Below are 14577 nucleotides of genomic sequence, written 5' to 3'. Positions count from 1 at the left end.
CACAGACGCTGGCAATAAAGACAGGAGTAAGATAAAGTCTCTGCACAAGGCTACCGACTTGGGAAAAATCATCCACAAAAGCAAATGGAAACCAGTCGGTGTTTAGAATGTTAGAATTTCCCCCAAAAAAGCTTTATCCTACAACAATGTAAGACATCAGACTGAGACGTGCAGACTTCAGTATATGTACATATTTCATCTAAATAACTCAATTTTCTGCTTTGTGGTAGAGTCTTCCCCAAAAGTGGAACCCATATAAATGAAATTCTTTTCTCAAATTGCTCTAGCAGTCTGAGCCTGGATGCCTGACATCCCTCATGTTGCAAACATTCTGAATACATATGTAGGTAGATATGTTTTGAAACTTGTGGATGGCTTGACTAATTAATTTAAAACAATCAATACTTTGTTTTTTTTTTAAATCATGTGTTGTGCATTGCATGGCTAGAGACTATTCAGTTAGGTCAAAAATTCTCGTTAACAAGCTTATACACCATCACCAGAGAAAATTCCCAAAAGCCTTTGGTAAAGAAATGATCAGGATTTAGATAATGAAGAATATTTAAGCTTGATTTTTAATTTTATATGATACCATTTTTACTTATCACTGAAAAAGAAAAAAGAAGCCTCTGACTTCCGGAACTGATTTGACATCAATATTACTACAAGCTGGTCTGGCGCTCAGTCAAGTCATTTTGTTCTCCTGCTGGATATAAACTCACAGAATATCAACCTCAGACAATATTGCTCTGATAAATACACAAAGCCACTTGATATTTTTGTTTCTAAGCACAGACAAAAAGTCACTGTGCCACCCACAAAACACCCAATCAGAATTGCCCCTACTTTCTGGCAGCATCAAATCTAAAGAGAATCCCTGCTTCTTTAGAGCCTCCCCCAAATCACCCAACCAAAGTCCAAATCCTATAATAGAATTATGCTAGCACCCTCTGAGACGTCACATAGTCCTCTGGATGTGTGTTCTCTCTCTGCAACAAATAATAAAACCAGTTTTACCAACTGCATGTGTGCTCCTGAAGGGTTCTTGAACCCGCCACACATGGGAATTTTCCAAATAAGTGAGGCTTATCTCTTATCCTTATGCATTATATCCTTATATATTTCAAGCATTTGCATGGAAATTCTGCTAAAGTTTCTTCCCTGCTTTTTACTTTTTTCAATAGAAAAAATGTATTTGCCAAACTAGAATGAATTAATATAATAATGATGATGATGTAATTTAATACAATCATCACGTACATCATCAGTGTAGCAGACCAAGAGGAAGGAATGCTCTGAACTATTAGGTGGTGTAGAGTTCTTTGCCTTTACACTAAATGAGTCCCACCCAAGGTGAGGCTGGCAGATAAATCCCCTCTGCAAACTGTTAACTAGAGTACAGAAATAAAGAATATATATTTAGAAACTTATAAAATTTGAGTTAATTTTCTTTTCAGTCTAGTAAAAAAAATTAATGCCTATATATTTATTTTTTTAATTTTATTTTTAGTAATTTACTATTATTGTAGTTTTAAAAGTATCAGCCTGTGACGGTCTGGAAAATTCCTTAAAAAATTGTAGAGGGATTTTTACCCTCTACACAGATAGTTTGAAAAGCACTGAGCACTGCATTAAATGACTCCCAGAGAACTAGAACTTATTTTTCCCCTTCCATCTTTTTGGTGTGTGTGTGGGGGGTGCTTCCTATAGGAAGTGCTCCCACTTCCTATAGTTCTTTCATCTCTCCCACTTGCTGCCCAGCTTTGGGCTATGCTGGTTTGCGAACTGGCCGCCATACATGGAGAACAAGGTTGGGGGAGACCTGAGAAAGAGGCAGGCCACTCCAGATTGGCAGGTGGCAGTTCAACAAGCAAGGAAACTTACACAGGAGACTTCTCTTCGGCAGCTGCAAGAGAGTAGATCTCCACACCTGCCCTCCAGAATCTTAAGGTTTATGTAGATGCTTTAACTAGGTTCAATCACCTATACCATCCAAATGGTCTCAGCAACACATTACGGTCTCAAGGCTGCATCCTTGGAACCAGCTCCCACTGTGGAAACAGTGGGCAGAGCGTACATTCTAAAGACAGAAGCCCACCTACCAAAGTGTTGCCAATCTGCTGTTGGCTGAGAACTCAGATAACCCTATCAGCTTGAATTTTGTGCAAATTTGAGAAGCTCTGAATGTCTGACCAGACTCTCTTTGATAACAAAAATGAATTCTGAAGCATGGGCTCTATTGTGGCTGCTCGAAGACAGCTTTCTGAGTTTCATCCTTGTTTTCAGTTATTTGGGGGATAGCTGACATTGCCATGATAGGACCCCTCAATACAAATGCATTACCTGAATAACAGGGCATGAATCATAGGATACTGCTCCTAATTTTAAAGAACCTGTGTCTCAGTCTAACCCAATTCCTAGTAACCATTTATAATTACAGTACAGCATAAAATGTCCCAAATTTAGATAGTGCCTTTAGCTTACTGAGTACTGTACTTAAAGCACTAAAGGATGAGACTGCTAATACATTTGAATGTAAATCCTATATGTTTCTTAGTTTTCAGAAAACTATTTGTCCAATACTTTAGGATGGATGCAACTATTTAGTAAATGGTCTACTGCATTTTTGTTGAATTTGAATCTACCTACTCCAAAGAACCATGTTATTATTATAATGTGACAAGTGTGCTTAACAAATTCAGCTCTGCTAGTGAGCAAAGGACAGAGTGGAAAACCCAATCCAGTGTTCAGGCTCTGCAATTCACAGAGCCAATTAAAGTGTACCATTTGTCAAAGTCAATGGAAACCCTGTGTCTGGATCAGCTTGAAAGAATATTAAGGGGGCTTCCCTGGTGGCGCAGTGGTTGACAGTCCGCCTGCTGATGCAGGGGACACAGGTTCGTGCCCCGGTCCAGGAAGATCCCACATGCTGCGGAGCGGCTAGGCCTGTGAGCCATGGTCGCTGAGCCTGTGTGTCCGGAGCCTGTGCTCCGCAACGGGAGAGGCCACAACAGTGAGAGCCCTGCGTACCGCAAAAAAAAAAAAAAAAAAAAAAAAAAAAGAATATTAAAAGGAGAAATGGGTCCCAGCAGCAGGGAAAGGAGATTTCCTATTCTTATATAGAACCAACACCCATACTGTGTGTATCCTAATACCTATATCCTACAGAATTCCTTTTTTAAAAGCAATTTTATAATAGCACTTTGAAAACAAATTATGCTTCTACTTCAATGCTTATAATATATTAAAAATAAAGTATTTTACAGTGGCCAAAATATGCTGTCATTGACCCCTTAGCATTACTGAAGGATATGAGCTGTAGGAATAAACCCACAAATCCTCTACTGTAGCATATGAATAATAAAGGGAGAGAGGATGAATACAGGTATATCTTTTATAGTCCCAGTTTTCTCTCTTCTTCACCCTTACTTCTCCCAGAAGTTGAGACAGATGGGTACTGAATGGGTAAATACTCAGCTGAACTAGGGAGCGTGGCTTAGATTAAACTGTACTGGAGAAATTGGGCTGAAACTGGAGGACAACATTAAAATATGCCATCCTGGGTTTCCCTGCTGGCGCAGTGGTTGAGAGTCCACCTGCCGATGCAGGGGACACGGGTTTGTGCCCCGGTCTGGGAGGATCCCACATGCCGCTGGAGTGGCTGGGCCTGTGAGCCATGGCTGCTGAGACTGTGCGTCCAGAGCCTGTGCTCCGCAACGGGAGAGGCCACAACAATGAGAGGCCCGCATACCGCAAAAAAAAAAAAAAAAAAAAAAAAAAAAGTCATCCACCACTGAATCATCTGAACCAGCAATTTTCAGCAGCACTGTGGCTACACTACCTTTTATATTCTTTATATTATGAGTAATGGAAGTAGACAAAGGAGGGCAATAAGTCTGAGAGGCTAAATTCTGTTATAATACCTTCATAGAATCTCATGTATGGAGGTGAAATAGAACTTAAAAAGACTGAAACTATGCCTCTTTGTTCTAAAAGTGGAAAAAAGCACAGAGACTTATTAACTTGTCCCATTATAAGCAGATATATTCTTTTCATGTGTTGACATTCTTGCCTCTTTCACTTCAGACCAAGGTAGATCTTAACTGTATAGAAGTAGTGAACTTCCATCTCCTTGCTGTATATGTGCACCAAGAGTGACAAAAACAGATTGATTCAAGGAGAAGCAGAATTAACACTGAAAGTTGCCGGCCTTACAAGTGGAACACTCATGTTGTCAAGATTTCACAGGATCTTATTTGTTTAAAGGAAGAACACTCAAATCATCACTATATTAAGTTAAGCGCAATTAACTACACAGTTAAGCACAATTATTTAGTCAGCATAAGCATGTCCTTAGACAAAAAATTATTACATTTAACTGCCTAAGTTAAAGTGAGTTCCTAAGTATATTTTTCAATAATTATTATTTATGTTTGCATGGCTCTTAATAATTTATAAGGCACATGCTTTTTTGCAGTCTTCACAACAACTCTGTAGATTAGTTAGGGCAAATATGATGATGATGATGATAATGATTATGGTCGTGGTGGTGTCTTTTTATTTTTTTTGAAGTTATTCCTTCACTTCATATATATATATATGTTTTTTTTTGGCTGCACAGTGCAACATGCAGAGTCTTAGTTCCCCAACCAGGGATCAAACCCGTGCCCTCTGCAGTGGAAGAGTGGATTCTTAACCACTGGACTGCCAGCGAAGTACCCGGTGGTATCTTTTTTAAAGATAAGCAAATGGGGATTTGGAGAGCTTAATGGACCTATTCTGGATCACATAGTCAATTGGTGAACAGGCCCTTCCTCTTGAGAGTCAGTGCTTTTTCTGTTGCTCAGTATCTTAGGTTATAAATTTATTGTTAAAACATTTTTGAAACTTTAAAACAAGATCCTTTTTATGCATGAAGCAATGTGTGTTCATTAGTAAGCATAATCAAATGGTTCAAATGGCTTAGTATACGTCACTCTTTATATAAATGGTTTACCAAGTTATGAGCCAAAAAGAAAACACTAACTCCTAGAAAGAACACAAATAGATGTGGTTAAATGTTCCTCCTTATAGACTTAAATTTTAGATAGTTGTGGAAAGGGCCCAAGGGAAGCACAGGGAAACTGTGAGGCAGCTCACAGGCAAAATTATTTTAAAAAAGAATTTTCCTTAAATTTCCTTAGTTGCTCCAACTAGCATCATATTAAATGCATTTTTCTCCTTTTTAAGAAATTATTAGAAAAACAAAATTTCTATTTATAAATTATAAAATAATAAGTATATATAACAAAAAATAAAATAATAAAAGAATCAAGGTTTTGAAGTGTTCACTGCTTTCTTTTGGAATATATGTGAGAAAAGGAAATAAAGGCATTACAAGTCCCAAAGATTGAAGTTTGACTTTTGAAGTACATCAGCCTATAAGGTATATGAACACTGGAGTTCTGTTTGTAAAATCATAGCTTATTACATACCAAGGAATTATATATAATTGGGACAGATAGTTTTCTCTAATGTTGATCATTAATATCTAAGTTAGAAATTAAAAGGAGATGTATCATATACCAGGTATTACTTTCTCAATTTTGAACCATTAAAAAAATTTCAGTTGATTTTAATAGCATATTAAATGTTATTACATATGAATCATGGAAGCATAAAAATATTACACTTGCTCTCATTAACAGCCTGTACTTTACACACTCTCCCTTTAATAAAAATGTAATATCTTAAAATGTTCATTTAAAAGTCAATCTAAATTATGTTGCAATTTTTAATTAATCAGCTGAGATGGAATCTATAAGGAAGAAGGTATTATGGCATTACTCCATTTAAAGTAGTAGTGGTGGATACTGATGCCCCACTACTGATCCTACTAACTACTGTCCAGGAAATATGCACATGACTTTAATGTCTGTGCTGTTCACTCCTCCTCTGCAGCTAAATTCATCTTCAGCCATGTTACTGAATTAGCAAGCATGATTATTTAAGCATAGTAATCTGATCTGATTCGTCATGTGCTAGGATATACTCACCATCTCAGAATCTAAATTCTTGTCTTCCACAGGGCTAAAAATTGATTGAGAAAGGAGTTCTCTTTTACATACAATTTCCACGATTTTCAGAATACACTGCGCATTTGAAAAGATGTTTGGATACTTGCAATATAATTCTCCAGAGAAAGAAATTGCTATTGTAAGAAAAATAATTTGAGAGAAATATTTCATTAACATCTCACACTGCATTTCATTTGTCTTTTAGTTATTAAAATATAATTAAATTCAGTACTTAAGAAGCTGAAACTGCTGTATATTTCCCCATCTATTGAAGATTAATAATGTTATGTATGACCCCTGGTGGTATAATAGAAAACTACAAGGTAAATAATTCATACATAAGAGTTTATATAATTCAGAACAGCAATTACATAATGGTTGAATGCCCAATTAAGTATAGTTACTACACAACAATCCCTGGAAACTTCCAGATGAAAATAAATCAAGTCAGAATAGATACTATTCATAATGGATAATCTGATATTGTAATCAATGTCATTGCTTTTAAACCAACATTCTCCAGTTTAATTCTTTTCAAGATGTCATTGTTGTTGATTTTTAAAAATACATAGTTTAACAACAGCAACAATTATGTCATTTAAGATAAGACTGTGTGGTATTTAACAGAACCATCTCTGTGCTGTTCTTTTTACAAACTTTTAAACAATCTTTGAGTGGAAAAATTAGTAATAACCACTCTTCTATTGGATGGCTGTATGGGTAGGTAGTAGCAGTAACTAATAGCCTCAGGTAGGAATCCACCTGTTGCTGAAGATGAACATGTAGCCTCAGTAGGGCTCCACTTAACAGCATGTGATAAGAGGGCAATATCTAGGATTTTATCCTTATATGAAACAAAATGTTGGTGTTCTTGTGATATATCAACAATAACAAGCCAGTGTAAGAACTTGAGGTTTTATACAAATAATCTTTCAAAATGTATTTGCCACCACTACCTGAATACTTGATGAATCACTATGCTGAACACTGTGAGGAGTTAAAAGAGATTTATAATGTAATGAAGAAAGCAAAACAAGTGATACAGTAGACACAAATTCCTATACTGTCAATCTACAGCCATGCCTTGGTTTCAGAGCCTATCAAAACTTGTATCCAAAACATTTGCACTATTACCTTCTCCTCCCCTCCTCTATGGCTTTTCCCATCAAATATTACTCCCTTTCTTGCATCTTGAGTCTCTTGATTTCTTACCCTACAACATATTAATCTTCTCCTCTTTTGACCTTGTTTTTTCATCCAAACTATTGACATATTTCTCCTTCCTTTCATAGCTAAGCTTTTTAAAACAGTTCACCACCTTTGTCTTATGCTTAAACTTTCCCTTCACTCAGTTTACCTCCAATCTGAACTTTGCTTCCACTCGGTAATGCTCCCAAGAACAATGACTTTCTGACTTCAGAAACCCATCACCCGTCTCAGACCTCCTATTGTTTAATGATTTTACAGCTCGATAATGTTGATTTTCTGGACTCTCCCCTCTTTGGCTTTCTATATCATCACTCGCGCCTTTCTCTACTAATTCTTCTCTACTGGTTGATGTCTGTTACTCCAATAATCTATTAAATGTTTATGTCCCCCAAGACTCTACTACTAGAATAAATTTCTCCCCACCACCACCTCCCATTCCCAGGTTATCTCATCCACGTTAACAGTTGACTGTCAAATGATCCATGTTGATACCCATGAAATAAGCGATTCCCAGGCTTCACTTATTTCCCTAGTTCCAAACCTCTGTTTCCAACTGGGTATACACACCTGAGTGACCTTCAAATTCAGTATGTCCAAATGTTTCTCCAAAATTTTCTCAGTTTAGAGCACCATTATCTTGACCTTATTAGTCAATATGTAAAATTTAAGATTCATCCTGAATTTGTCACTTTCCCGTATATATAGCTTAGATCCAAGGGATCACCAAGTTCAGTGTTTTTTATCTCCTAAAAACTTTTCAAAACTATTTTACTCTATCCATCCCCATTTTAGAAGTTCATACCTTTAACATCTCTTGCCTGTATGAATGTCATAGCTAATGGACCCCCTGCGTCCACTCTCTCCTTACTCAGTCCAGCAACTACATCACCACTAGGGTTACCTTACTAAAATATGAATTTAACTTTCTTGAAATCCAGTGAGTTAGATATTACAGATAAGAAAATTGAGCCACGGACAAGTTCATACGCTTAGTTAAGTAGGAAATTTAAAAGTAAAACCCAAGCAGTCTCGCCCAGAAGCTGTGCTCTTCAGTACTGTACCTATTATCTTTCACGAAAAATAATATACAGCCTATACTTTTTTTTTTTTTTTGCGGTACGCGGGCCTCTCACTGTTGTGGCCTCTCCCGTTGCAGAGCCCAGGCTCTGGACGCGCAGGCTAAGTGGCCATGGCTCACAGGCCCAGCCGCTCCGTGGCATGTGGGATCTTCCCAGACCGGGGCACGAACGCATCAGCAGGCGGACTCTCAGCCACCGCACCACCAGGGAAGCCCCAGCCTATACTCTTTATAGTGATAGTCTGAGCTTCTCAAAATAACATAAAACATTTTTAAATATAGAAAATAAAAGACAGTCTACCATATAAATATGGTTGAAGCCTAAGTAAATGTTGTTTAAAACTTTCCAGGTGACCATGAAGGAAATATATAAAAAGTCGTAAGAAGACCAAATAGCCAATCTGTCAAAAAAGAAAAAAAAAGCATTTTTGTGTTGCATCAATAAATGTTTAAAAACCATAAGGAAAATAAACCATTTTATCATTACATTTGCTTTTGATGAAACAATTTCAAATTCATTTGAGATTGTATGCTTTTGAAATAACTTTAAAACATTTGTATCAAGGTTAAAATACTGATTCAGCAAAAAAAAATTCATAAATCATCTCTCCATTATATATAATGACCAATATCGAATACTATTTTGTTCTATGTCCTTTAGAACAGTATTTCCCAAATTGCAAATCATGCCCCCTAAGTGAGTCATGAAATCAACAGAAAGGGGATTTTTAAGTAAAATAAAAGAGAAAATATCATAGTACATTGCACAGTGCCTTGTCTCAGTATATAGATGAATGTGGACTGCAATAGTTCTGAGAAATATTCTGCCTGTGCATAGTATGTTGTACCGAAGTCCCCATTCCCTCATGAAAACACACACACACACACACACACACACACACACAATGTCATTACTAAATACACACTTTCATATCGTACTTCTGTGAAGTTTAAAATACATGTATAGTTAAAACTGTTCTACATAGACAACAGAAAATTAAATATCTGCAAAAATATATAAGATTTCACAGAAAATGAGAAAAAAAAACACACTATAGAAATAAATGGAATGTAAATGCCTAAATTGCTAAATGATAAGATTACAGAAAAGGACCAAATAATAATAATAACTACCATTATATCATTATCAAGATATACATATATGCAAATCCTCTTAACATCTTAACAATAGTGCAGGGTATTATTAGATCTACATGTAAAACAATAAAATTAAATTCAAAAGATGATTCTACCAAGTCTCAGAGCTTCACCCAAAACTATTAAGCAAATAAGTAGCATTACTGGAATTCAAACCCAGGAATGTGTGTTTTGCATCAAAAGACATGAACTTTCTGTTACAGCAGTGATTTCCAAATATTTTTATCAAAAACTTCTATCATTAAAATAAATTCTAAGAATGCACCATGAATATTTGTAAATACATCCATAAATTATAAACATGCACCATTTATCGAATTTAAAAATAAAAAAAATAAAATGTTTATATCATGCCAAGGGATCTCTTCATATAAAGCACTTTGATATAGTACTATGCTTCTCCAAAAGACTGAAGTTAGATGAGAAGGAAGTGGAGATCAACAGATCATTTAAAAGAATATTGCAATACTCTAAGTGAGCATGTTAAAGTTGGAAATAATAAATTCATCAGAAGAAAAATAATTTAAGATTTTGCAAGGGATCAGAGAAGGATATTGGAAGCAATACTTTAAAACTTTAAAGTGGGTCTGAAGAGAAAAATACATAATCAACATATCAGTTTGCAAAACTGCTGTATTATACACCAATTTGGTCATGAGTTTCACTTTATCCAGAAGTGAAACTCTATACAACTATGCTTGGAAAAATGGTTTTATAACCTTTCATCTGTAATATTCTGAAAAGCCAGATTTTTGTTGAAAAATATGCCAGTCTTTATCTCTAAGGAATTCTGGAACTTTCTATGCATTTGTCCTCATGTTTCATTTGTGTACATACTTTCTCTGTAGGTTGACAAATTAAGCTTTGCCTCCTAGAGTAAATTTCTGCTTGTCAGTTTCTTTCCCTGCTCCCCTGTCTTTTCTTCCTTTATTCTTTCACCCCTTCTTTCCTTCTCTTTTCATCTTTTCTTATCTTCATTTCTCTGTTATCTAACCATGAAATAGAAATGCTGAATAATATTTATTATGTATTACATTGTAATAGTTAGTGATGTGTTTTATGTTCTTTATAGAAGCTTGAAGAACACTGCTTATATTCCCATCTAAAATATATTAAGCCAGGCTTCCCTGGTGGCGCAGTGGTTAGGAGTCCGCCTGCCAATGCAGGGGACGCGGGTTCGAGCACTGGTCCAGGAGAATCCCACATGCTGTGGAGCAACTAAGCCCATGTGCCACAACAACTGAGCCTGCGCTCTAGAGAATGCGTGCCACAATTACCGAAGCCCACGTGCCTAGGGCCCGTGCTCCACAACAAGAGAAGCCACTCCAATGAGAAGCCCACACGCTGCAACGAAGAGTAGCTCCCTCTCACCGCAACTAGAGAAAGCCCGCACACAGCAACAAAGACCCAACGCAGCCAAAAATTAATTAATTAATTAATTAAAAATAAATAAAAATAAAATATATTAAACCTACTGTTGCTTATATGTTATTCCTATACTTTAATAAGTAGACATCAGTAGTTAAGATTCTACACTCAGAGGAAAACAATGAGGAAAGAATGCACACAAAATTGGAAAGTAAGTAATATTAGGGAATCAGGTATTTCTGGCTCTTCCCAACCCTGAGCTACATACTTCTTTGTGAAAAGAGAAACAAAATGGTACATATTAAGGTGAGTAATGCCTTTATGGCAATACCATTAAATATACCATTCTGTCAACAAGAAGAGATCAAAAGGGAAGTTTCCAACTGACGGTTAGATATATAATGAAATTTCTACAAAGACAAGGAGGATAATTGAAATGGCTTCTTACCTGAAATCAAAGGCACTTATAAAGCATGCTGATTTCTACTAGCTAATTTATATTATCTAGAACAATAAAAAGTAAGCATTAAAATTAGTAAATCTGAGAGCCAAGGTAAATGAGTAGAATCATAGCTGAGAGTCCACTGGACTGTGGGTTTCAAAATCTTCTCTGCTGAGATATTGGGTAATTCACTTAGACTCTCAATGCCTAGTCTGTGGAATGGTGGATAATAATAGCACCTACCTTTTAGGACTTTTGCAAAGATTAAATAAGTTATTATGTCTAATATAGCTAAAGCACTGATCATTGTGCAATGCAAATAGTCTAAACATCCAGATGAGAGGATACAGGCATCTTTTTAAAATTCAATGAATCCATGGTATACGTAAATTATAAGCAATATGTGCAATGGCAAAAACTTTATTTTATAGCCATTTTTATTGCTGGCAGAAATATAAAAGGCAAAAAATGGAAAACGTTCAGTAAAGGGGCTGAGAAGGAAAGGAAAGAAAAGCCACACTTTCTCTGTTTTTCCACTCCACTCTTTTTCCATCATAAACTAATATACCCATCTTTTTGTATTATATATAAATTTGAAATCCCAAAATGATTATATAAATATAAGCTCTTAAATATTGCCATAATGAACAGTTTGGGAAGTAAAGAGGAAAGAAGAAAAAGACATTATAATTTTACTTGTCTCTTTGCCTCCTGTTCTTCTAGCAAAGCCTCAGTTCTTTGCATGTTCAATTTCTGTTATGTGTTCTCTGTATCCTGCCTGGTGTCCATAAGTCTTTTACCGCCAAACATATCAGAGAAGATCTAGACCTAATTTATAAGGTCTGAAATACATATCTTCCAAAAATGCCGTGGCTGACTCATGAATATCTTCATGCTCATTTTCTAACAGTTCATAAACAAAATTAAATAAGGAAAAAATATATTTTTGCAAATAATACCACACTTAATTTCAAATGATATAAATACACATATATGTCAATTGAGATATAGACATATGTATATATTTCTTTATTCTTACAATTATTCTTCTTGCTTTTCTTTGCAATAAAACCATTAGTTAAGCTAAATTTCTTTGACTAATAATAAATTTTGCAGCAGGCAACCTTGATCATCACAGGAAGTAGAACCATATGTTTTCTAGGACCTTATGAAACATGAGCTACATAAACATAGTTTCCCATCTTATGGCTCTAAAATGACACAGAATACTGAGAGAACAACTCATCTTCTCAAATCAGGCAACAATTTAAGAATTATCAGTCAGCATTTTTAAATGGAAAAGTGGCATTTAGCAATCCTTAAAATAGAGAGGAGAACATTTCTCCAAAGAAGATATACAAATTGCCAACAAACACATGAATGGATGCTCAACATCACTAATCATTAGAGAAATGCAAATCAAAACTACAATAAGGTATCACCTCACACCAGTCAGATGGCCATCATAAAAAATCTACAAACAATAAATGCTGGAGAGGGTGTGGAGAAAAGGGAACCCTCTTGCACTGTTGGTGGGAATGTAAATTGATACAGCCACTACGGAGAACAGTATGGAGGTTCCTTAAAAAAACTAAAAATAGAACTACCATATGACCCAGCATTCCCACTACTGGGCATATACCCTGAGAAAACCATAATTGAAAAAGAGTCATGTACCACAATGTTCATTGCAGCTGTATTTACAATAGTCAGGACATGGAAGCAACCTAAGTGTCCATCAACAGATGAATGGATAAAGAAGATGTGGCACATATATACAATGGAATATTACTCAGCCTTAAAAAGAAATGATTTGTAGTGAGGTGGATGGACCTAGAGTCTGTCATACAGAGTGAAGTAAGTCAGAAAGAGAAAAAAAATACCGTATGCTAACACATATATATGGAATCTAAAAAAAAAAAAATGGTTCTGAAGAACCTAGGGGCAGGACAGGAATAAAGACGCAGATGTAGAGAATGGACTTGAAGACACAGGGAGGGGGAAGAGTAAGCTGGGATGAAGTGAGAGCATGGAATTCACATATATACACTGCCAAATGTAAAATAGATAGCTAGTGGAAAGCAGCCACATAGCACAGGGAGATCAGCTCGGTGACCACCTAGAGGGGTGGGATAGGGAGGGTGGGAGTGAGATACAAAAGGGAGGAGATATGGGGATATATGTATATGTATAGCTGATTCACTTTGTTATAAAGCAGAAACTAAAACACCATTGTAAAGCAATTATACTCCACTAAAGATGTTAAAAAAAATAGAGAGAGGAGAAAAGCTATATATACTCAGAAATAAGTGCAAACTTGATTTTTAATTAAATGTTATTTTCTTACATAGTTGGTGAAACTGTATTTTCTCAAACTATCTCCATCTGCATATCAAGCAATAATGTAATGTCCACATTTAGAGGAGATTAAAATAAGCTACCAAACGAGAATATTCTGTAATAAAACCAAATGGCCTGTTTAGCTCCTGAAACAGATATCATGTGGCTAGATGTACTACATGTAGCAATTAAAACACATTAAAATTATTTTAAAACTTACCTTTGCCAGCTTTATTTCAACTGAGTATAAGTACGTCTTTAGGAATGCATCACAACAGAGTCTATATAAAACTGATTCCGCAAAAATAATAAGGCAGGCAGATGATCGTAATCAAAGGTAGCATGGTCCAGGGAAGCATAAAGCATATTTAAAGCTTCTGAAATATTAAAAAGTATAATTTATAAATTATGCTGCTTTTCTACATACTACAATTAAGTCTTCTAATTAACTATCTGCTCAGTCACCAAGACCACATTGTGGTTTTAAAATATTCACAAAGTCTTTGACATCCCTCCCATCAAGAGGTGAAGTCTACACCCCCTTCCCCTTGAACCTGAGCAGGCCTTGTGACTGCTTTAACTAACAGAATGTGGCAGAAGTGACACTGTGTGACTTCCAAGGCTCGATCAGAAAAGGCAATACAGTTGCCCCCTCTACCTCTTTGTCAAGATACTACCTTTGTAATTCTAAGCTGCCATGTAGGACATTCAACTACTCGGAAGTCACTAAGCTGGAGAGACTACAGAGGTGGGGGAGGGCGGGGAGGGGGAAGAGGCAAGGAGAGAGAGAAATGCCCTAGGAGCTCCACCTCTTCCACCCGACACAAAATAGATCACTAGGCCACATATATATTGGTGCGGAAATAGGACAGAACTGGATGACAAAAGACAGTGCTCAAGATAAGTGCTAAAGAAGAGAAAGTAGA

General features: G+C 36.1%; 1 protein-coding gene across 1 annotated transcript in view; it reads right to left on the bottom strand.

Annotated features, from left to right (window-relative positions):
* TMEM232 (transmembrane protein 232) overlaps positions 1-14577 on the bottom strand; it is a gene marked incomplete at both ends in the record, with an annotated part of 245982 nt that overhangs the window by 207636 nt on the left and 23769 nt on the right. Inside the window, 4 exon segments of the mRNA XM_079701591.1 lie at positions 6036-6190; positions 8645-8744; positions 13872-13954; positions 13957-14028. Of these exon segments, the coding sequence (XP_079557717.1) occupies positions 6036-6190; positions 8645-8744; positions 13872-13954; positions 13957-14028 (410 nt within the window).

Source organism: Hyperoodon ampullatus, assembly GCF_949752795.1.
Source record: "Hyperoodon ampullatus genome assembly, chromosome: 4".
NCBI lineage: Eukaryota > Metazoa > Chordata > Mammalia > Artiodactyla > Ziphiidae > Hyperoodon > Hyperoodon ampullatus.
This window is presented reverse-complemented; position numbering and strand designations above follow the sequence as displayed.